General features: G+C 37.6%; 1 protein-coding gene across 5 annotated transcripts in view; it reads left to right on the forward strand.

The window, feature by feature from the left end:
- Nucleotides 1-20140, forward strand: part of RAB3GAP1 (RAB3 GTPase activating protein catalytic subunit 1) — a 94957-nt gene extending 74817 nt beyond the window's left edge. For 3 of the 5 annotated variants that reach the window (XM_073241369.1, XM_073241372.1, XM_073241373.1), the window contains 7 exons: nucleotides 2517-2744; nucleotides 13338-13434; nucleotides 13531-13634; nucleotides 13769-13884; nucleotides 15343-15445; nucleotides 18399-18419; nucleotides 19255-20140. In XM_073241369.1, coding sequence (XP_073097470.1) covers nucleotides 2517-2744; nucleotides 13338-13434; nucleotides 13531-13634; nucleotides 13769-13884; nucleotides 15343-15445; nucleotides 18399-18419; nucleotides 19255-19491 — 906 coding nt within the window. In that variant the 3' untranslated portion in view covers nucleotides 19492-20140. Of the gene's footprint in view, nucleotides 1-2516; nucleotides 2745-13337; nucleotides 13435-13530; nucleotides 13635-13768; nucleotides 13885-15342; nucleotides 15446-18398; nucleotides 18420-19236 lie in introns of all 5 variants that reach the window. The other 2 variants (XM_073241370.1, XM_073241371.1) reach the window with 2 other exon arrangements.
- The last annotated feature ends 4882 nt before the right edge of the window (nucleotides 20141-25022 follow it).

The following is a 25022-nucleotide window of genomic DNA, read 5'->3' on the forward strand; positions in this document are numbered from 1 at the left end:
ATGGTGACATTTGGCTTATTATCCTCAAAACCCTCTGAATTTCTTCAGAGATGAAGAAATGTCTTTGTTTTGGAATTAATTCTTGAAAGCAGAGGCAACTCATGTATATGAACAAACAAACCGGTTGGGTAGCCCAGAGGTCCATAGGGCTTCCCTTTTCTATTGCTGATCCCCTGACCATCTCCCAGGCCCAGACTTTCCTTCTTATCCTGCTGCTGTGACCATCTCCCCATTCCATGGCCCCTACTTAGTCCTGCTTTTGTGCCATGTAGGCTAGCCTGAGTTTCATTTTTTCATGAAAACCTATGCCAGTTTCATCTTCTCTGCTAGCAGTTTTAAGTGACAATAAAAAGGAACCTTTTGTATTCCCTGCTTATTTCCCCCATTTTTACCGAAAGAAAAATCTTTGGTAAACATCTTCAGAGCTGCGTGCTTCCCTTAGAGACTAAAAAGAAAATCTGTGAGTTCTGTTCTGCTGTGAGGAAGAGAGATGTGCATGTGTTAAATACAAAAGGTAGAGAAGGGGATTTGCTTAGGGTGGGTGTGCACAGTAGGAAGCACTAGCTTGTGTAGCAGCTGTGTTTTACCCGACTGCCCTAGCTGCCTTCTTACTCATCTGTTCCTGTCCTGCTCCATTGCCCTTGCAGAGGCATTTATAGGAAGAAATTCCTAATTGGAACTGTAAGATTTTTCCCAATTGAAACATATTGGCCCCTCAGGGTAAGGCTCTGTGTAATTTCTTTAACACTATACTTTAGCAAAACTGGTTCATTAGACTCCTTTGGGCTAACCTGGATCCCTTAAGACCTCATCTAATGTTTTAAACAGAAAACAGGTTGTATTTCAAATAGCCAACTTGCACATCTGCCCCAACCTATGTGAAAATCGGGTAGTGTATTTAAGAAAATATGTAGTCACTCTGCAGTAAATGTGATTGCCTTTCCCTTTAGGTATGGAGTTGACTTGGTATTAGGAGCCCTTGGGAGAGTCCCCAGAGCTTTGGATAAATTCTGATATGTACATGAGGCACCTGTGCCCAGCAATTGCAGAAGGACAGGGACTCTTCTCAAGCACACTCTTCGAATACAACCTGTAACAGCAGAAAGAAGACAAGTTGTAGCTGAAGTGAGGCTTGACTCTCTTCTGGTAGCTGTATGTTCAGCTTGGTATAGCAAGAACATCTAGAAGATAAATTTTAAGTTTGCTTTCCTCACTGAAAGCCTGTCTTTAGTCTCCTAAGATGTTTCCATGTGGGTGTGGTGTTGCCTAGTTCATATCCAGATCTTTGTTCATGAATCCTTAAGTCAAGGGGTAATCTTGACTCATTACACCTCACAGCAGTTCTTTGTTACCATGATGCCAGACCCCTTAGAAGTTTATGTTGTTGACTTAATTAAGGACCCTCCTCTGATTCCTCATTCCCTCAGGGAGATTTCCTAAAACGGCATGGGGGGCACGGGGAGATGGTTAAGCTGGTAGCCAGTGAACTCAATGAGGAGAAATAGGCAACTTTGCTCTTCACATTTATAAAATTGATCATTCTTACCATATTGGTTTTCATTTTGGTCTGAGGTTGATTTTATTTAAAACAAAAAAATGACCTTCTGCTTAGCAGTTCTTTGTTAATCCTTACATCATTTCTTATTTTACATAATTAAATATAGTACTTACAGCAGCAAGAATACATTGTGGTTGAAATATAACCAAAAAGTTGTATCTTTAATGTGCATACACATATCTTTTGAGTAATATGGGAATGATATATATACCCATACTTTGTACTCCACTAATGCAGTACTTGGAAAAAAGACCTCCTTGCCTTACCACTAACACTGTGAACCTTCTGCTTGTTTTTTTCAAGTTTGAATGTAGAATTACTTCAAGGATTTTGACATGGATCATTTAATTCTATAGAATTATCCATTAAATAAAACTTTAGTTTGGTTTCAGAAGCCTGAAAAACAATAGCTTGAATTCCAATTCCTTAACAGCACAAAAGCAATTTATGTGATGGTAATTTGTTATATAAGGCCCAAAAATTTGATGGCTGAATAGAATATTTTTGAGGTTAGCTGATATTTTTGCAATACCAGTATTGATATATTGAGGAAAAAAGAACTTTCCCATCGTTATGTTATTATTCTGATAATGTATGTTATTTAATTACTTGACTTGAGCTTATTTGATACTTTTCTAAGTACTGAGGAGATATAATAGCTTAATTTTAAATCAATTTATGTAACGTATAATCTGTTTAAGAGAAGTCTTTTCACTTCACATCAGCTTTTTATTTTCAGATTCATCAAATGAAAATGTTGTCTTCCATAAAACAGAGACAGCAAAGATATTTTTGGTACTTTAACATCTGATCTGTTTGGGTGACTCTCAACTCATGTCACATATTAGATTTTATAAAGATTAAATAGACTTTTTGTGAGTGAAAGTATGATCGTGCAAACAGGTTTATTAGTAACTGTTCACTTTTATTTGATTCTGAATTTTTTGCCTTATTTCAGGCAGCTAATCCAGGTTGTTTTCTGGAAGACTTTGTGAGATGGTACTCACCCCGGGATTATATTGAAGAGGAAGTGATTGATGAAAAGGGCAACATGGTCCTGAAAGGGGAACTGAGTGCCCGAATGAAGATTCCAAGCAATATGTGGGTAGAAGCCTGGGAAACAGCTAAGCCAATTCCTGCTAGAAGGCAGAGGAGACTCTTTGATGATACACGGGAAGCAGAAAAGGTAACTGAGGTTTGAGTATCTAATACTAGAATGCTAATTATTCTAGAGTTTTAGCAACTCTTATAGACATGAAAACTTTGGACACAGTTGAGAAGCAAAGCATTGAAATTTAATGAGACTTTTATATATCTACTATTCACATTTTAGAACTAGTTACAAATGAACCAAAGAATGAGATGCATCCTTAAAATTATATGATCCTTAAAATTAGACTCTCTCACAGTGTATAGCAAGAGCCTTAAAAATGGTCATGTCCTTTGATCTAGCAATTCTACTAAACAAAAAGTATAAGGAAGTATTGAGAAATACATAAAGACCAATGTACAAGAATGATGTTCAACAGTATTTTAGTGAAAAAATTATACAACGAAAGTTTTAAAAAGTAAGTCTTGGTTTAATAAATTATGGTATGATCATTTAGTAGACTGCTTTAAAATTACCAAAAAATATTTGGCGTCCTGGAGAAGAGTGGCAGCCGCCTGATATCAAATTGTCTCATAAACCTTCCCATCCACCCACCTCCAAAAATACTTCATGAAATAAATAAATAAATAAATGCCTTTAGCATTACTAGGAGATAGAGAGTTTAGTGACCTTCAAATCAACTGTAAGCAGAAAAATAAGGCAAATTCCAGTGAAATTCCCACTGCTATAAGCCTGTGGGTGCAGGGAATGGGAAAATCTTAAAAAGAGTTGAGAGATACAGAAGATTAGATGGAGCACAGAGTCACCCCAGAAAGAGAGCCTAACACTAAGTGCCAAAATGCTCAGCACAGGTTGGTCTTGGTAGTTCACAGCACTGACTACAGGAGCTTGAAAGGAAGCAGGATTACAAGTGGACCCTCAGAGATACACTGCCTGCAGAAGAACCAGGTTTAAAGAGAATGCATGATACCACTTAGAAATAAAGCAATGATGGGAAAGAAGAAAGGAAAAATGATAGATCTTGCAGAAATGAAAGAGAAACAAGACATATCAGCTTCCTCACTCCCCTGTCCATTAAGGAAATTGTGCAGGACACTTTAAAACTGTGACGTGACTAGGAATAAATAGTAAAGAGCAGACCACATCCATACAAACAGTAAAAGCAAATAGAATCATTTTAGCTAATGAAAATATTTTCTAGAAAATTGACCACAAAGTAGGAGAAAATTGTAACATAACACTCCAAACTGAGCCAGACATTCTCAAACAAGCAAAGGAGCTATGAAAAATCATGTTTAATCAGAGATACTGAAACCAAGAAGAGAAATGGACCAAAAACCCCACAAAAAAGTAAACCATAGCTGGTTTAATTCAGGGTAGAAATAGAAGTAAAAGATAACCATAAGAAAAATGAAGTCTTAATTCTAAGGGGCCCAAGGGAGCATAGATTCATATTTAAATTTAATGAAAGGATCAAGGAAAAGAAGCAGAACAGCCAAGAGATTGAAAATGAGATAAAGGAGTAAAAGGGTTAAAGAGAAGTAGTATAAATAAAAGATAGGAAAAATAGGAAGAATACTCATTTTATCAGTCTTTGAAGAAGAAAAATCCAAACACTAGAACAGAACTAATATTTAAAACTACAATCCAAGAAGACTTCCTGGAAATAAAAGAAAACTTGAATTTACATATGGAAAGGGCTGACTGGCTTCAGGGGAAAATTGACCAAGAGTAATGAATATATCACTGCAAAACTATTAGACCTTAAATATTTTTTAAAAAATTCTCAGAGCTTCCTCTAGGCAAAAAGATGAAAATACTTTACAAGTGACAGAGAATTAGGTGTCAGATTTCTCAAAAGCAAGGCAGTATTGAGCAGTACTTTCAAGAAATGTAAGCAAAAAGTACAAACCAAAGATTTTTATATCCAAGATGTCCAAGTAATGAAGGTTATAAAAACAGTTTTTTTTGTATGTATGCACCCTTCCCAAGGAATCCTCTAGAGTTGCCTCGTCCAAATAACTACAGCAGTGTTAGAAATGTTCTAGAGTTGTACTGTCCAAAATGGTAGCCACTGGCCACTCATGGCTTTAATGAGCACTTGAAATGTGCCTAGTATAGCAGGAGCTTAATTTTGAAGTGGATGCATGTGGCTAGTGGCTACTTGATTGAACAAGGTAGTGTAGGAGGATGAAGTTCAGCGAAGAGATGACTGACTTTGGCAAAGAGCCAATGGTGAGACATAATAGATAGGCCATGGGTGGAAGAAGAATATGTAAAATTGTATGTTAGGACGAAGTATAAAGATGTAATTAAAAAGTTGGGACAAAAAAGGAGAGAGAGGAGGAAAGGAAAATGAGATTGTTGACTGTTACATATATAATAGGTGGTAGTCAGAGGATACCCTTTAAAATTGCCAGAACAGATCGTAAAACCATTAAAGATGTAAGGGGATTAAGGGAGCATAAAAGGTATTATTCAAGGATATCTACTAGAATAAAAATATAAACTTTTCTTGGATACCAACAAAAATTTTTAAAGAGCAAAGAACACACACCAAGTAGAGAAACACATGTAATAAATAAAACATCACACACAGAATAATTACAATATAATATAGTCATTTAGAACCCAACTCTCTGCTATAAATGAGGGATTCAGTGATTCACAAAGACTACAAAGTAAACACTGGACAAAGATGTATCAAGTAAATGAAAACAAGAAAATAGTTGTAAATGTTTACATACTAGATAACTCAGTAACCATCTATACAAAACAAAACTGCAGGAGATACAGGGAGAAACAGATCAAAGCACAAAATACTTTTAACACATTACTCTCAATTCAAGACAATTAGACAAAACTAAGATCTGAAGATTATAATCAATAGATCTTTTAGATATATTTCAAACACTGTATCTTGATAATAGAGACTACCATTTTTTCAAGTGCATACAGAATATTCACAAAAATTCATACTATATTAAGGCACAGAGAAAACATAAGTAGATTTCATAATGGAAATATAACCAAGACTCTGATCTCTGCAGGAAAACTAGATACTAAAAACAAAACAACCAAAAAAACAGGCCTTCCTGTTGGAAATTTTAAAACCTTGGATTAATGCTTGGGTGCAAGGAAAAATAAAAAGAGAAATCACAGAATTTCTGAAAAATAATGATAATGAAAACACATATCAGTATCTATCAGATATATATATATATATATATAAGAAGTGATCAAAGGAAAGTCCATAGCACTAAATTCCTACATCAAGAAAAACAAAAGAATGAAAATCATTGAATTAATAAAAATCCCTAACTCAAAAACCTAAAAAAGAGTAACAAAATAAAACCAGAAGAAAACAAAAGGAAGGCAATAATAAAGATTAAAACAGAGAGTAATGAAGTAGAGAATTGAAAAACAGATCAAATCAGTGAATCAGGTTATGTAAAAAAAAAAAAAATTAACAAAATAAACAACCCATTAGTGTAATCAAAAAAAAAGGGGAAAGCATGCATATACAAAATAAATAATCAAGAGGGCAGGTAACTATGATGTAGAGAAAATGCTTTAGAAGACTGCTTTGTACATATGTGCGTATAAATTTGAAAACCAAGATGAAATGGATAATTTCTTAAGAAAGTACAATGCACCAAAAATTACCTCAGTAAATATTGAAAGTATGAACAGACCAGTTTCTGCAGAAGAAATAGACATAGCTACCAAGAAACAACCCCATAAAAAAGCACCAGACCTTGATGGTTTCACAGGGGAATTTAACTAAATATTGAGAGAGACCAGATAATCCCAGTGCTACCTAAATTGTTTCGATGCATAATAATTGGAGGAAATTTCCCAAATTCTTTTTATGGAAATTATGCCTGTAATACTAATATACCTAAACCTGATAAAGATAGCATGTAAGAAAAAGTTACAGACCAATAATACTTAAAAAATTGAGTGCATAAATCCTAAGTGAGCAAACTTAGGACCATCTTAAGAAAATAATACCTGTTGACTGAATGTAAGTATGATTATCTGGAAATCTATTTATATAATTTATTTTATTAATCTAAGGAGAAAATACCATTATCTCCATATATACTGAAAAAGTCTTTGATAAAGTTTAATACCCATTTCAAATAAAAACTTGAGAAAGTAAGACTGGTTGGAATACTTTTTAAAGATGGTAACTACGTGTAGACCTCAATACTAAACCTAGCATCTTAATGGAGAAAAACCCTCAGTAAGGTTGGGAACCAAGCAAGGTGTTTTTTTATCTCCACTGCCATACATACATAATTATTCTGGATGTATTAGCCAGTGCAATTATATAAGGGACAGCTGAGGCATAAGATGTTGAAAAGAAGAAAAACTGCTTGTAGATGATATGACAGTACACCTGGAAAAACCAAAGCAATCAGTGATCAAAACTAACACAGCAAGCTAGCAGGACATAATGTTAACATACTACTAGTACCATTCATATACACAAATAGTAACCATTACAAAGATACAAATGACATTTTCTCTTCATTATAAGAGAAAAAAATGGTAAAACAGGAAAAGACTTAACAAGAAATGTTTGAAATCCAAATAAAGCACTCCTGAAAAATACACTTGAAAAAATAGACATCCCTTATTATTCTTGGTCAGGATGTCTCAACATCATTAATCAGGATGTATCAACATCATTAAGGTTAAGTCTCCCTAAATTATTTGATAAATTTAGTGCAATCCCAATAATAATACCATAAGGCTATATTATGGAGCCAGACAAGTTGATACAAAGTTCACATGGGAAAATAAACATGCAAGCTTAGGATTTAGGGGTTCAGAGAGTGAATTTTAATGACCTTCTTCTTGGGGTAATGGAAATGTTAAAAATTGGTTGTGGTTTTCATTGTACAGCTCTGAATATACCTAAAATCATTAAATTGTTCACTTTAAATGGGTGAATGGCCATTTTAAAAGAGCATGCAAGAATAGCTCAGAAGAGATGGAGAAGAGTTATGAGATAGAGGAGAGGGGAGCAGCTAGCCTGACCAGATATCATAGTACAAAACCTCACTAACTAATGTGATAATAGTGCAGAGATAGACAGCCCAGTGAACAGTAGAAAGTCCATAAATGCATGTTGAAGTCTAGTTAGTGTATGATGAAGATGGCATCTCAAATCTTGGGGTATAGATGGCCCTCTTAGTAAATGGTTTTGGGATAACTGAATAGCTGTTTGGCAAAAGATAAAATTAGATCTATCTTTTGTACTATATACAAAAATAAACTGAAAGATGAGGCCATAGGAGTACTTGAAGAAAACACACATGAATTCTTCTGTAACCTGGATATAGAGAAAAGCTTTCTAATTAGGAGTCAAACCCAGATGCAATTAAAAATATAATTGATGAAATTTGTGTAAAAATAAGAAACTTTTTCATGGCAAAAAGAAAAGTCAAATGACAAACTGGGAGAAATATTTGTAAACTGGGAGAAATACATGTATTACAGATAAAGGACCAACATACTATAGAAAAATGGGCAAGAGATGTGAGTAGGCAACACACCCAAAGTAAAGGATAATTACCCTTAAACCTCTCAAAAGATGTTCAACTTCATTCATAATCAGAGAAATGCAAATTAAAACCTTACTGACATAACCATTTCTCATATATCAGATTGGCAAGAATTCAAATGTTTAATAAATATTCAGGCCATGAGGCAGCAGGCCCTCTCATACATTACTGGTGAGCAACAAGATGGTACAGCCCCCTTTGGAGGGAAATTGGACAGTGTTTAGCAAAATATACGTAAGCGTTTATCCTTTCTCCTGGAAGCAATACCACATCTAGGAATTTACACATATTTTCAACAGTACAAAAGTAAAGATTTATTAAGTTGATCATTGCTGCATTACTTGTAGTTACAAAGTACTGGAAACTAGGAGCTTTGTTTAATGAACTATGGTGAGTCTGTGTAATTGAGTACTGTGCAGCTGTTAAAAAAAAGGAAAATCTCTATTAACTAATAGAAAGTGATTTCTAGGATATGTTTTTAAGAGAAAAATACCTCTAGTGTGCTTAATTTTGTGTAAAAAAGGTGGGGGGGGAGATAAAGAAAACATGTATCTACTTATTTTCACAAGAAGAAACTCAGTAAGTAAAGATAAGTCAGAAAACAAAATCAATTACCAAGAGTGAGAGTCCAGGGGAAAGAGTAAGATCGAGTAGAAGAAACATGGGAGGGATTCACACTTAGGAAAGAGCATATCTTTGACTCTAGAAAAATGTTAATGGTCTACATCTTCAAAACTTCAATCTATAAGAATGGAAAGAGGGAAATGACCTAAAACTGAAAGCAAGCTGATATAAATTAACCCATCTGTATTTCAAATGAATAACATGACCACCTGAAAGGGGGTGAGGGGCAGAGGGAAAATCTAATCTTACAAGTAATTCATGGATGTATAAGATGTATTTGACTATATACCAGCAGGTGTGATGGGAGGTGGAATGACATTCCAAACAAATCTATTTTCTAGGTTTGTTTTTCATAGTGCTGTGGGTAAGCAATTCTGTAACTTGTAGATGGGTTATTGTTTGAGGAAATGCATAGTCAAATGTGTTGGTATTGTTGGAAGCCAGAATTGTCACTATGGAAAAGAGATGCAAACATGGAATTGAGGAAGGCAGGGAAGACTCAGTGGCACAGAATTGGAATTAGAGGTACTGGTTTGGATGTATATAGGTTTCTAAAATACAGATAGTTATGTGGGTATGTGCCTGTGCAATCATATATTTCCTATCTTTCTTCTAAAGAGGTCTAGAAGCAGTGACATCCCTATAGCGATGGGCACATATATCTTGATTTCTAGAACATTCCTTACTAAAAGGAACTATACTTTCCTCAAAAATTGCTGACTTCAGGATTGGGATTAAGGATAGTAATGAACTGTAAACCACTGGGAAAAAATAGGAACCTAAGGGTCCACATTGATAATATGTAGATAAAGAAATAAGAAGGAAGTGCATTTCATCACAAAGATTACTGATAAATATGGAGGATATGTTGGAATTGGAAACTTCAATTTAAGAACCATATTCATAGTAAAGATTGGTTTAGATAAGGATCATCAGTAGATGTTAAGTCCAGGTGGAAATTAAGGTAAGTGCATCATACTTAAATGGGTGCAAAGAGTCTCTCCATAGATTACTTCTGACTTGCAAGGAAATACTAACTATACAGTGGAGTAATGGGATAATAACTTGACAAGATGATCAAAATTAATAGCACCAGTAAGGGGCAGATGGAGATGTCTACATTGGGGTGTGATGCTAGGAAGGATCCAACCTTACTTAATGGACTCTGAGGTCCAAGAATACGTATCTGCATCTGATCATGGGGAAAAATGTCATAAAACCCAAATGAAAAACATTCTAGTTTATAAACAGCTTTGCACACACACACACAAAATTATGGGAGTATATTAAAGGGACATAGGAGTCAACTGATTTCCCAGTGCCCAACACTGAAACAATTTGAGCAACAAAATAAAGTAGTATTGAATTATGACTCAAAGTATAAAATAAACATCCTTGAGTCTAGTGGTATAAATGAATTATTGAATACATTGGTGCGAAGAGACACATCTCCCATGTAGAGGAATTCTAAATCTCTTCTGCCTTCAAGGAGGTGGAGTATAACGCCCCACTCCATAAGTGTGTGCTGTGCATTGTGACTTTCTTCCAAAGAGTACAGTGTGCAAATAGAGAAAATGATTAACTTTACAGAAACTTCACAAACAGTACCTTAGCCAGGTGAGCAACGTTAACGATAGGGATAAGTCATGTTGATAGTATGTACTCTTGATATAATGTGATGAAATGACACTTTACCTCTTTGGGCTTCCTCCCCAAAATACACAGTCCTATTTCAGTTATGAGAAAAACATCACATAACTCCCAGTTGAGGGACTTTTTACAAAATACCCAAATAGAACTCTTCAAGACTGTCATGGCCAGTAAAAACAAGGAGAATCTGAGAAACTGTTGCATCCAAGGGGAGCCTAGAAAAATGACTACTAAAGTAATGTGATATCCTGGATGTGATCCTGGAATAGGAAAAGGACATTAGATAAAAACTAAGGAAGTTGAGTATACAAATACTGACAGCTTTATTCAAGATAGCCAAAAAGTGGAACCACTCCAAATGTCTGATAAATGAGTAAGTGAAATATGGATATTATTCATCTGTAAAAATGAAGTTCTGATACATGGCTATGACACATGTGAATCTTGAAACATTATGCTAAGTGAAAGAAGTCAGAGACAGAAGGCTACATATTATATGATTCCATTTACATGACATATCCAGAATAGGCAAATCCATGGAGACAGAAAGTTAGTTTACTCGATGCCAGGGGTTAGAGGGTGGGAGAAACGGGGGAGTGAGTGCTGCTGGGTAATGGGTTTCTTTTTGGGGTGATCAAAAATTTCTGGACTTAGATAATGGTGATGGTTGCATTACCTTGTAATTATGCTAAAAACCACTAAGTGTACATCTTAATGAATATTATGGTATGTAAGTTAAATATCAGTTTTTTAAAACTAAGGAAATACTAATAAAGTATAGAATTTTGTTATCCAAAAGTGGGGGGCTGTCTTCAGAATGCCACTGTAATGAAAGACAGACTGGAAAGCTGTTCCAAATCCAATGAGAGTAAAGAGGTATGACAACTAAAAGTGGTGTGGCCTTTAACTGGATCCTGTGTGGTGGTGGGAAAAGACATTAGTCAGTTGATAAAACTGTAATAAAGGTGGTGGTATTTGATCGGTGCTAAATTTACTTATATATGGTCAAAATGTTTTTTATTTCATATTTTGATTATATAAGAAAACATTATTAATTTTAGGAACACTGATACATTGGGATAAAGGGACATGATGTATGCAACTTGCTCTCAAATTCAGAAAAAAAATGTGTGTATACTGATGCACATACAGAGGAAGAGAGATGCATGTGATAAAACAGATGAAGTAAAAGGTTTACAATAAATGAATCTAGGCAGAGGTGATACAAATATTATGTATTCTTGCAAGTTTGTTTTTCTATAAGTTAAGGGAAATGAAATTTGTAGTAGTGTTAACAAGGATTATAGAAATGGGAACTCTGATTACTCTAGATAAGAATGTAAATGTTGAAACACTTTGTAAAATAATTGAAATCTGTTCAATATAAAGAGATAATAATTTGACGTTATCTTGTGCAGTTCCTAAGTCTATTCTTTCTTAGAAATTCCTCCACATGTGTACTAGGAAATGTTTTTTTTTTATAATAGGAGCTTTGTTTGTAATAGCTGAAAAATGGGCGTGGAGGAGATGTCCATCAGTGGATGAACATTTTAATACAGCAGTGAAAATAAATAAGCTATAGCATGAACATACATGCATCTCAAAAACAATGCTAGATGAAAAACAAGTCACTAAAGGGGATAAACAGAAACATTCAACTTACATAGGATTAAAACCAGACAAAATTGTGCAGCACATTGTCATGGCTACATACATACATGAGCACACTGAAGAAAAGCAGAAGAATGATTAGTTTTATTGTGGTGGGATGCATGAGGGACGGAGTTCATCAGGGAAGGGCACACAGGGAGTTGGAAAGTACTGGGTAGGTTCTTTTTCTTAAGCTGGTTGGTGTGTAAACAAATATTCAACTGTTCATGTTTTCTTTTATTTATAAATAATCTGGTATGTGCATTTTTTTAAGTTTTAATTTTTAGAAGTTTCAAACTGCACAAAACCCTCCAAGCAAGAAGTAAAATCATAAGCATTAAACTCAGTTATGAAACAGTATGTATATTATAAATTTTTGTTAAGTTGCATATCCAGATATATCTTTGTGTTTAAGTGGGTATAGAAATAAATCTGAGACAAAAAACACAAAAATGTGTTGTTCCTTTGGAAGTTACAATTTCTGGAGAATTTTGAGATCTGTGAGCATATTATCTGTCACTGAGGAGATTATATTTCCTTTATCTTTATTAATAAATAAACTGTTGAATAAACTTAAAGGCAGGTCCTTAAGTTTACACATACTAGTCTGGATTTTTTTAATCAGAAAAAGAAAACGATTTCCATTTTAGACAAAACAATAAACCAAAACAGCTAACATTTTTAAAAAATTGTGATGGTCACTAGCAATGTTTAGAAATGTTAAGTGAAAAAAGCAGGTTGCAAAACAGTATTTACATACTTAATATTAGTTCACTTAATATATTATGTGTATTCAAGGTCTTCAAAAATCCTGGAATTAAAATGTTCCACTGTTAATTTTTTGTTATTTGTAGGTGATATAAATTACAGGTGGTTTGTATTAGCCTTGTATTTTCTTAATTTGCATGTATTACATACAGAAGAAGGAAAAAATGTGAGAATATTCACCATTATTACAGATGGAAGTTTTTAGTTGTTTTCATTATTCTTACCTTTGGGAGTAGTGGCTACCTACCAGGATGAGTAGATATTGGTACTAAGAGAGGAGAGCTCGTCTCTAATCTTGTTACAGGTGTGAGCTCAGTGGTTCAGACGGGTTTTTACTTTCATGAATGGCCGCTTATTCTTTGACATCTGCATTGATCGCTGGTCTTTGTGCCGCCTCCAGGTGCTGCACTACCTGGCAATACAGAAACCTGCTGACCTTGCTCGGCACCTGTTACCTTGCGTCATTCATGCAGCCGTGCTCAAGGTAAAGGAAGAAGGTAAATGTCTTATTTGATTAGTCATTAGTTCATTTCCAAAATGCAAATTTATTTGCCTAACTTATTTAAAGATGCCTTTGATCTTTTTAAAAATAGAGAGTCTGGAAAATATTTCTTCAGTTAAGAAGATTATAAAGCAGATAATATCCCATTCCAGTAAAGTTTTGCACTTCTCCAATCCAGAAGACAAGAAATTGGAAGTAAGTTTGATGTAGTGTCAGGATCTTGCCAAGTGTTCTCCCCATTTGTCAATTTGTCAGTAATTATTTTAAAGATATGTTTTAAAATGGCTTTGCTTTTTTCTCATCTGTGTCACTCCCCTTTCTACTGTTAGGAAATCATCCATCAAATTATTAATGTGGAAGCTATAATTGCTCGAGCCCGTTCACTGAAGGCCAAGTTTGGAACTGAGAAATGTGAACAAGAGGAGGAAAAGGAAGATCTTGAAAGGTAATTGCCATTTGACTTACTTGTTTCTGTCTGCAGTAGGAAAAGCCACACTCTCTTTAGAAAATTTTAGTAGACTATTGAGATTCTTTTACAGCACTCCTATGTTATTTGTAACAAGCCTTGGCTAGAGTCAGAGAAGTATTTAATTTTAAGATTTGACCTTACTGTATTTCTGAGTATTTGCCAGGTGTTTCCATTCCTCCCACTTTTAGAAACAAATCAACCAGGTCTTTTTTCTAGGGATGTCCTTGTTCGCTCTTGGAGATCTGGTGCCTGCAGTCCCCTGTGAAGCAGATCTTCATTCCTTGTTACATGAGGCTCCCCAGGAGTCTTGCTTTCAGCTCTCACTGTTTCTTAGCCACAGTCTCAGATGTTCTGAAACTATTTCTGCTTAATATTCCTAGTGATTTATTCAGTTTTAAACAAGATTTGTGATAGCCAAGGTGTGCATCCTAAGCACCTGGCAAATGTGTTTTGAAAGAGTGACCAGATGAGGTGAGCGACTGGGTCAGTCTTTCCCTGTTCTGAGACTTGGCACCATCCCCAGGGGAGCCTGTCCGTGTGTGTCCATGTCTATTTTCACCTGTGGCACTTGAAAGGAAGTGTAGTTTTAAAACGTGATAAAGCATTTCCAGATTAGCTGCTTCAGCAGCTTCAATTTGTCATAACTTTAAAATTTCCATCAGCCTTTCCTCAAGAAATGGCATTATTGATGCTAAATAATTAATATTGTATGACAAAGCATTTGCTATATAGCTCTTAATAAATTATTATTTGAATTTTGTATCTGTGTTGAGTGGAAATTTCTCCCATCCTTCTTTGCTCTTGAAAATTACTTCCTTTTCAATGAGAAGAAGAAGCTGTAGTCAAGGGAATCATATCTACACCAGCACTGTGTTAGTGAGCAGGTCGTGAGGGGCAGTGGCTCCGTACCTTTGGTCCTGTTAGCTCCACCACACATTCTGTGGTACACTTGGAAGTAGAGTGTTTCCAGCCCATAATGGCACAGTCTACAATTGAGATTTTGTTTAGCAAAACATGTTTTACATGCACACACACATATTCTCATACATCTTAGAAGAAAAAAAGTGATCATTGCTTTGCTCTGTAAATGAAACTTGGTTTTTGTTACCCCTGCCTCCAACTTTTTTTTATCTTTTATTTACTCTGTTTTCTAAGCTTCTAGTCTGAAAGAAATAAACTGGGTATTTCCTCTTACACTTTGATAGAGATGGGCTTTAAAAAATTTTTATGAACAGTTGAAAGGCCATAAGATTCTTATTTGAGGCAATTTTAATTCCAGGTGTCAATCTGTCCTGTCATAAAATGTCCACTCTAGCCTTGGTAGGCTTAGCCGGTATCACTTTGAGGGTTTGTCCACCAAATAAGTCTGTGAGGATTGACACAGAGTGAACTGAGCAGCTTGCTTTCGATCCTTTCACGACCTTTCTCTTCTAGGTTTGTGAGTTGCCTTTTGGAGCAGCCTGAAGTGTTAGTCGTCGGTGCAGGAAGAGGACATGCTGGGAGAATCATTCACAAGCTGTTTGTGAATGCTCAGAGGGTATGTGAGATTCCTTATTGACTGTATCATGATGTCCCTAGACAGACTCTACTCGTTAAGACGCTGTTTTGATTCCCACAATGGCTGAATACAGCCGCTGCGTGTATGTAAGTCTGCACATTGGGTTTGAACACTGAAGAAACAGTAACTCTCCACAGTGACTTCTGAGTCTTTGAAATCCATTTGCTTTCTCACATGTTTAAATGAAATGATAAGTATATTTGAGGACCTAAATTTCAGGAGTTAGAAAGGTCTGAATTCCATCATTACAGAATCTGATAGGGATTCGGTTAGCAATCTCCAGTGTCGTGCTGTAGAAAAAATATGTTTACTGCTTTCAGATTAGAATAGAGTTGCTTTACCAATTTTAAACTCCCTATGTAGTGTGATTGGATTCAATACTTAACTTGTGAAGTTTGTAAATCTGTTTTGTAACAGTGAAGAGATCTAATTTTGGAGGTTTCCTAGAAAGGAAGAACAAGATTTCATATTTTTAGGATTATGGAAACTTAGTTATCAGCACAGAAGGAAAGCCCAACTTGAAAAATTAACTTCCTCATTGCTTCTCTTAATGAAAGTAGAGTTTTAAAACTTATGTAGTAGCTTCTGACATTCTAAAACCATAAAAATTTGATTTTTATGAAGGTGACTAGCTATACTTTGTTCCAGGTCTCTGTACTGATCTTGTTTAGTGATTAAGAGATGTTGGCCTCCCACAGATGATTCTTATGTCAGGACTTATTAATATAAAGATTCTGATAAAGTATTACCAAGTGTACTACAGATGGTCCTTGACTTAAGATGGTTTGACTTAGGTTTTTTCAACTTTAAGGTGGTACGAAAGCAGTATGCTTTCAGTAGAAACCAGAATTGGATCTTTTCCAGGGCTGGCGATATGCAGTACAGTAGTCTCTCGTGATGGTGGACAGTGGCAGCAAGCCACAGCTCCTAGTCGGCCATGCCGTCTCACGGGTACATGACCGATACACGGACAACCCTCTGTGTCCATGCAGCCTTTCTATTTTTCACTTTCAGTGCAGTATTCAATTACATGAGATAGTCAATGCTTTTAAAATGGGCTTGTGTTGGATGATTTTGCCCAACTGTAGTCTAATGTAAGTGTTCTAAGCACATTTAAGGTAGGCAAGGTTAAGCTAATGATGTTCAGTAGATGAGGTGTATTAAATGATTTTCAACTTACAGTATTTTGAACTTATTATGGGTTTATTCAGAAGTAAACCTATTGTAAGTTAAGGAAGATTTGTTAGTACAGGGTACCATTTAATGGCACTGTGATGACACTACAATAACCTGCTTTTGAAGGTGTAATTCTCAGAATTAAATAAGAAAGAGAGTTTTAAGGGATTTTTTACATGGAATAAAACTGCATTATCTCATTTGAGTACATCTAGCTAATATATTCAAAATCATAGCCCAGTAAAGTGATCTTAATTTTTTTTTTTTTTTTTTTTTTTTTTACCAGGGGAAAGCGCGAACGCAGTCCCCCACTACCACAAATTATGCAGTCGAGTTTCCCACATTTGGGGAAATCACAGGGGTCTGTGATCTTAATTTTTAGCAAGAACTAGACCTGCCATTCTTTATGGGATAGCTCCCTAAATTTAAGAATCTCAAGTCAAAAACCAAGTATTTTATTTCCTTATAAATTAGAATTCTAGAGAACAATAGATGCTGACTTTGATTTATTTTTGTTTCTGGGGTGAAACAAGAATTAACTTTGTTTTCGCAGCCCATCCTTTGCCAGTTTACTAGCCAGATGCTTACAAGCACATTTCCTTATTACCATTAGTATGAATTTTCCTCATATTACAAAATGTCTTTCATTTTCCTCATTTTTTAAGATGTGTGTTAAGAGGATCTAAAATCTAAAGTATTTATATTTTTAATACTTATAGTGTTACTTGTTTTGAATAGTTAAGCAAAATTATTTTTTCAAAATGGAAATAGCCTTTTTTCCTTCATAATGTAGTCTTTTTTCCCCCAGATTGTAAGTGAAGTCTCATTGTAACTTTGAACAATACAGAAAATTATAAAGAAAAATATTAATTACATTTAAAAATTAATCACATTAACCTCACTACCTGTTGATCACTGTCAACATTTAACATCTAGCATATATGTGTATATATGTTTTACAAGAATAGGATTATATTATGTAGTTTAATTTGTTTTTGTTTTCCACTTAATATAATAATTATATCTTTGTACATCAGTAAATATAGGAGTGTATCATCTATTCAGTGGTCTCATTTTATAGCTAGTCCCCTTTGATGGATACTGAAATTGTACATTCATCCCACATTATATGTAATTGTAAAAGATTTCAAACTTTCAAACCTTTTAGCAAAATGTTTGTAACAAATGGGCAGACTATAATCCATACAATAAGCAACTGTTTGTTACATTTTTTAATTCAGCCCTTAAATGTCTGGCTCATATAAACCAGTTAAAGTTTATAAAGCAACTGATACTGTATATCAATTTTACTAACAAATAAAGATTTTAACACTTTTTAACAGGAAATTTCACTGATTTTTCATAGCATATGTAATTTACATAACTTTTCCTTAAGATTATAAAGAAACTTCATCATGATTACATGTGTCAGTGGTATATACAGATTTAAGTGGAATTCAGCAAGTAGGCCACTGATGGAATTTTGCTTCAGTTTTACCAATTTTGTTGCCTATTAAATGACACTGAGCAACATTGCTGAAAGATCAGACACATGAGTAGTGGGATATGTCTGCTCCAGTTGACAGCTAGGGCGTTGTATGTGGTGTGTGTGTATCTTGATACTCTTTCGATAAGATCATGTTCCTTAATGTGCATGCTGTCTCTAAAATAATCTAGAAGTCTCGTGTCTAGCTCTTTTTAAACCATCTTGCTTATTTGCCTCTCATCAGTGTTTCTTTTCTCCCCCTTTCTCAAGCTGACTGAATCTTCTGATGAGGTAACAAAATAGCCTTTGTCGCTCATAGTACCTTGTTCCCTCCCATTCCTCTAACCTCATAAGGTCATTAAGACTAACCACCTCTGGAACAGCTGAATGTGGCGTGCCTTTCTTGCTGGTGTTTAGTGTAGCATGATTTCATATTTCCATTGCCAAAATAATTATTTTTTCTAAATTGATGGTATTTGTAAAAGAAATATAGTGATCAGAGTTAAAACAAAGGCTCTATTTCAGTGTGTATTTCATGTAATGAGAAAATACATATCTTTAATATTGAGAACTTAACTTTTGTGGCAATTGCTACATTACATGGACAGATCTCTGTCACTTTTTTGTCACATTAGTTGCCCCGCAAAGACAACCAGTGTCCCAGTTTTAATTTGGCAAATAAACTTTTAAAAGAGTTGAAAAAATAGAGATTAAAAAAATCAGCTTTCCAGACTCTAGAGAGAAACAGCTCCTTATTGGACTGAGGACATTAGACTAGAACTTGGGTCATTGCTAGAAGCAACACGGGGAAATCAGTACAGCTCCATTTTCCCTCCTTTTTAAATGTCTGAAAGTGATCTTCACTTCAGAGCAGATTGCCTGGCAGTCATTATCCCTTCTGTCTCTATCAGCCAATTTATTTGTAATCTCTGGCTGCTGGTGTAATGTTTCAAGCTTCTTGCATCATCTGTATTGTGTTTTTTGAGTAATCATAACATAGTTGACTGCATTACTGAGTATAGTAGAACATTTTAATGTATTTTTCGTGTTTATTCATCTTTTCTTCAAAGTGACCTAAGCTTAGCTTTTGACTTGCTCTTGAATTTAGCATTTGATTCTATTCAAGGCTGCAGCCATGGCTCCACCAGAGGAGGAGCTGAAGAGAGTGGGCTTCCCAGAGGAGAGAAGGCAGAACTCTGTGTCCGACTTCCCACCACCTGCTGGCCGGGAACTGATTTTGCGCACCTCTGTGCCACGGCCTGCCCCGTATTCCCGAGCTCTGCCACAGCGCATGTACAGTGTTCTCACCAAAGAGGAGTTCAGACTTGCAGGTGCCTTTTCATCGGATACCTCCTTCTTCTAATTCTTCTAGAGTTGCCTCATTTGTGGCTTCAGAGACAGTGCTGACCCCTTCTGTGCGAGGGAGGCTGTGCCAGTCAGAACCTGAAAGGCCGTGCAGGAGGCCTGTCCAGTTGATGGTTCAGGAATCATACCAGCATTGGAAAGACTTGCCAGTGCCATGCTTGGGCTCTGCTCTATCTTGGTGGGGGCAGAGGGAATGGGCTTGAGCTCTTGAAAGCTTTCTTCCCCAAAGTGAGGGCCCTTGTTTGAGGGGGGCAGGGGATCAGAAAGCAACAGGAGCCCTATACTCAGTCTGGTGGGATTGTGTATTCTTTTCCATGACTGTCCCTAGGCTATGGCCTTGCATTTTTAGTCTATGTAAACATTATTAGTATCAAGTATGCAAAATAGAGTATCTGTTAACTCAGATATTTGGATATTTTGGTGGTAGCTCCTGTTACCCAGAATCTGTGTTTTTAAAATACTAAATGACATTCTGTTTATTCAATCACCTGGTGGCCATCTTTATTGCACTAATTAACTTTTGATGAGCATTTTGAATGTTCTAGGAGAAAACCTAGAATTTCATGTAGTTTTATGTGTTTCCATGTAACTGTGACCTAAATGTATTCCTTCTGTTAAAACTATATTAAATGTCACTGCAAACTGGTTTTCTATCTGTCTTGTAAAGTTTGTTTCTCTCACTTGTTTTGGTTTTGGTTGCCATGTAAGGTATCACCCTGCAAATTGCTTTTCCCTCCTCCTCTCGCCTACAGCATGCAGTCCTCTTTGTGTGGCTGTTGGCTGGATACTGTGTTTACTGAAGTAGGGATGAGCACATGCTGAAAATACAGCCTTGGTACACAGAGATTATGTTGCAGTTAGTATAATTTAGTATATGTGCTAATGTAATGAATAGAAGATTATTTCAGTGAACTATTTTGCTTTTGTATTCTAAAGTGAAAGTAATTGATGGGGATATGTATCACCCAGCATAAGAATGACAGCAACATATTTTTAGTTACGTGATAATCAAGAAGTCTCTGTTGCTATATGGCTTCTGTTCAGTAATCTTAAATCCATTTTTAGGCCTAAAATTCACACTTTAATCCAAAGTAACAAATGTGTAGACCTTGCCTATGTAACTTTAAAGAATTAATAGAGCTATGTAAACCCTGTATATTATTTTTGTAAAAAAAAGTGTTCATATATATATGTGTATATATATGTGCACACATATATGTGTATATGTACATACGAAGTAGGGGAGGCCCTGGCTGATTACCTCTCGGCCTTTACAGTGCGTTTCTCAGAGATGCTGGACTTGACTGCTGCTGGTAAGCCATCCACATGCGGGCCTGAGGACTGAGTGCTGTGCCAGCTAGAATCCTTTCAAGGACAGAGTTTGTCTGCTTTCTAATGAGGAAGTTAATAACAAACATTGTTCAAAGAGAGGTTGGATTTTAAAAAGGCATGAATCTAATAAAAAGGAAAGTGTTGCTCTCTCTAATTTTCTTTTCCTTTCTCCCTTCTGATGGGTATTCTGTTTATTTTATTTCAGTTTATGCTATCTTAGATATTCCTAAATATTTGCAGCCTTCTGAGTCTTGGAGGGGTTTTAAGACCACTCTTTGTGTCTCTTTTAAAATGGCAGTTACCCCATTTTACTTTTATTATAGTATGTAGTTTGTTATTTCACAGGTATTTTTATGTACCTACTTTGTATCAGGTACTGTCCTAGGCAATGAAGATAAAACAGAAACCACACCACACTTCTCTCCTTTCACTGACCTCCCCATTAGGTAGAAAAGGCTGATGTTTAATTACCATAAAACGGAGGGTACAGTCAACTTGACTGTGTGAACTGGAGGCTCAACATTTATCTCATAAACTCGTTCATTCACTTGTCAGCAATAGAGAGTGATGCCTGCAGTAATAGTGAGTGTAAGGTGTTATGGAGAGGCTCTTAACTCAGGCTTCAGGAGTCAGGAAGATGTTTGTAGAGGAGGTGATTTCTAGATTGAGACCAGAAGGTGAGTAGGAACTAACAGAGGTGGGAAAGCAGGGTAAGTTGCTTGCAAAGAAAAAACTGTAACAACTCCCCATCATTCCAGTATGCCTGCCCCTAATTTGTTTTGATTGTGTCACTGCTCCCATGAAGTAGAGTTTATCTTTCCGCACCTTCAGTCGGGGCTTAGCCATGCCTTTCTATGGACAGTGGAGGATTTGCAAGGAAGTTCGGCTTTTGTTTGGCTGGAGTGTGTCAAGAGAAGCAAGAAGGGAAGATGGAGAGGTAAACTGAAGGGAGATCACGAAGTTCTGTGTAAGCTACAGCTGAGGTTCAGACTAGGATCTTCAGAGCAGTGACGAGCTGTCAGTTTTAAGCAAGGGAGTGACATGGTGGGTTTTAAACCACACTGAGGCAGGGCAAATAGATTGGAGAGGCCAGGAAAGTATGTACATGTCCTAGATCTTGTACTAAATTGAAAATAGGAATTACATCATCAGTTTTTTTTAATCCTCCTCTGTCTTTGTTATGTACTGCAAAGAGCCTAAGGGGTATCTGTGGAACAAACATGAAATGTCCTTCCTGCAGGGCACTCCACACCTGTATCTTTCTATTCAAATTTTTCTTCAGGCTGGAATTTCCAATCATTAGTCCTGGAAATGTTTATTGAGTGCCAGCTGTGTTCTAGTTGTTGTTGTGGGAAGTGAGGGTACAGCATTGAATAGGACAGAAAAAAGCCCTCGTGGTGGTTACATTAAGGGCCCAAGTGTAAACAGGTCACCCAGGGGGAGGGGCGGAGCTTTTTTTAGACCCTGATAGGGGAAGGCCTGTGAGATGTGCTATCTGAGCAGAGACCTGAGTGGAGCGAGGGAGCCAGCCATGTGAGTGTCTGGGAGATGAGTCCAGGCAGGGAAAGCCCTGAGGTGGGAGTAACCAGGTATGTTGGAGGTGCAGAAAACAGGCCAGTGTGGTTGGAGTAAAGGAGTGTCCGGAGGAAGGCTGACAGGAGCAAGGAGGGGGGCCAGGTAACACAAGCAGCAGGACTTGGGTTTGCTTTATTCATTGAAAGGGGGAAGCCAGTGGGGAATTTTGAACAGGGAGTGTCATGATCTGATGCCACTGTGTGGAGAGCACAGTGCCAAGGCAGGTGGAGGCATTGAAGCTAGGCAGGAGAGGCGGTGGGTTGGACCAGAGTGGTAGCATGGAGGGGGTAAAAGATGACCAGATTCGGTACATATTTTGAAAGCAGAATGCACAGAATTTGCTGATGTAATTGATGACGGTTTGAGAAAGTCAGGATGACTTGAAGGTTTGGGGCCTAAGTAACTGAGTGAATAATGCTGTCATTTATTTACTGTGATAGGGAAGACCAAGGGAAGAGCATTTTGGGGGATGATGTGAGTCAAGATTTTAAGTTAGGATGTGTTAATTTGAGATAGCAGAACCTGCGGGAGCCAGGAAGGTCTCCACCTCCTGGTATTCACACCCTTGTGTAGTCCCCACCCCCACATCGTACCAGGGTTGGCCTCCGTGACCCACAGAGCACGGAGGAACTGTTGGGATGTCACTTCCAAGATTAGGTTATAAGAGACATTGCTACTTCTGCACTTGGCAGACACTGAATGAATGGGTGCTCGCAGGCCTCTTAGTGGCAAAAGAGTCCCCACTGTTGAGTTTGGATCTTTGAGTTTTTCGCTATTGGACACCACGGAACCAGAACACAGTCCCCCCATCTTCTCAGACCCCTCACTCTGGGAGAAGTCAAATGCCATGTCTTACACAACCCTAGGGAGAGGCCCACCCAGTGAGGAATTGAGGGTGCTTGCCAACAGCTGCATGAGGGAGCTTGGAAATGGATTCTCCCCAGCTTTGGGAGACTGCAACCTCCTGAGGGCCCTCAAGCCAGAATTACCAGCTAAGCCATTCCTGGGTGGCCAACCCGCAAACTGAGGGAGAACATGTTCTCCTAAGCTGCTACATTTAGGGGCAACTTGTTTCACAGCAGTAGATAACTAATACAATACCCCAGTGATGATGTAAGTTTGGAGTTGATTGGGAGATTTAGATACAGATTGTACTTATGCCGTGAGACAATATGGGACTCCTGAGGAGTGGACGATGGGAAGAGAAGGTCTGGGGACTGGAGCAGAGATCAGGAAGAGGAGGAGCGCTGCCAAAGGAGACGAAGGAGTGGCCACTGAGGGAGAAGGAAAGCCGCAAACATGATGTCCTAGAAGCCAAGAGAAAAGTATTCGAGGAAGGTGGGAGTTGATAACTGCATCAAGTGCCTCTGAGACATCAGGTGAGATGAGGACTAAGAACTGCCTGCTGCCTGCCCGTGAGTGCAGAGTAACACATGTATTCGAGGTAATACACTTCTTACTGGGAAAGAGCAGAAGTGACTGCCCAGAGGAAGATGGGCAGCCCCAGCCCCGGTGGGCGCGCTTCACACTTCTGGCCCAAGCCAGGTGGTTTTGGCGGCTCTGCAGTTCCTTGTCAGGCACTGGGGGACGGGGGCAGGAGGGTAGGGTATGGAAGGTGGCAAGAGCATGAAGCCACTGTCCATCTGCTTCAGGCCTCCTGCAACCCATTTCCATGCCCCATTCTTGCTGCCAGTTCTTTTCTTCTGGGCACACGGTAATGGCTAGGGCTTGGTGCTTGGCAGATGCCGAATGAATGGGTGCTCACAGGCCTCTTGATGGCAAAAGAGTCCCCACTGTTGAGATTGGATCTTCGAGTTTTTGGCTGTTGGACACCACAAAACCAGAACACTTCAGAATATTAGCTCTCAAAAGCTAGAGGATACTGCCAGCATTTCTCCAGCTCTGAGAAGTGGGACTGGCATTAACCTGGGCGTGGCTCGTTCTTGAAATACAAAATACAGCTAGTTGATATGAGCACGACTTCTTTGCCAGAAGTTTTCCGCTGGCAGCTCGTGGTGTCTGACAGGTGGCCGTGGATACATCTCCCCCACATGAACAGTCTCACCTACGGCAGGGAGCATTCCTGGGGTAAGTGATAGGCGCCCACTCGGCCCAGGGGGGACAGGGACGTGGTGCACCCACTGACCAGGTCCCAGGCTGGCTCCTGTCATCCACTCCCTGAAGGCGACCTCGGGCAGCGCTTGGCAGAGGTCCTGATGCTCACTGAGAGCACATTTACACTCCTGCTTTTCAGGTGTGAAGGCGCCTCTCTGGGGAAAGAACTATGTTTCTTTCCTATCAGGTTGAAAAACATTTGCTTTTTGAAGTTTGCAGGTTTGTCGTCATCTTTGTCCCAGAGCAAGTGGCAAATGGCCTGTGAGGGAGACATGCAGGCTGGGGGACGTGCTAGTTGGGTTCAAAGCTGGTGAGTTGATTGTCTTCAGGACTCAGACCTGGGATAAAAAGTTCTTTCCAGAAGAGGAAAGAAAAGAATGGGACAATTTAGTTTCCTAAGACTGCTGTGACCAAGTATCACAAACAGGCTGCCTTAAAATGGCAGAAATTTGTTGTTTCACAGTTCTGAAGGCTGTAAGTCAAAAACCAGAGTATTGCCAGGCCGAG

The sequence above is a fragment of the Manis javanica genome, chromosome 7 (assembly GCF_040802235.1).
Source record: "Manis javanica isolate MJ-LG chromosome 7, MJ_LKY, whole genome shotgun sequence".
Lineage (NCBI taxonomy): Eukaryota > Metazoa > Chordata > Mammalia > Pholidota > Manidae > Manis > Manis javanica.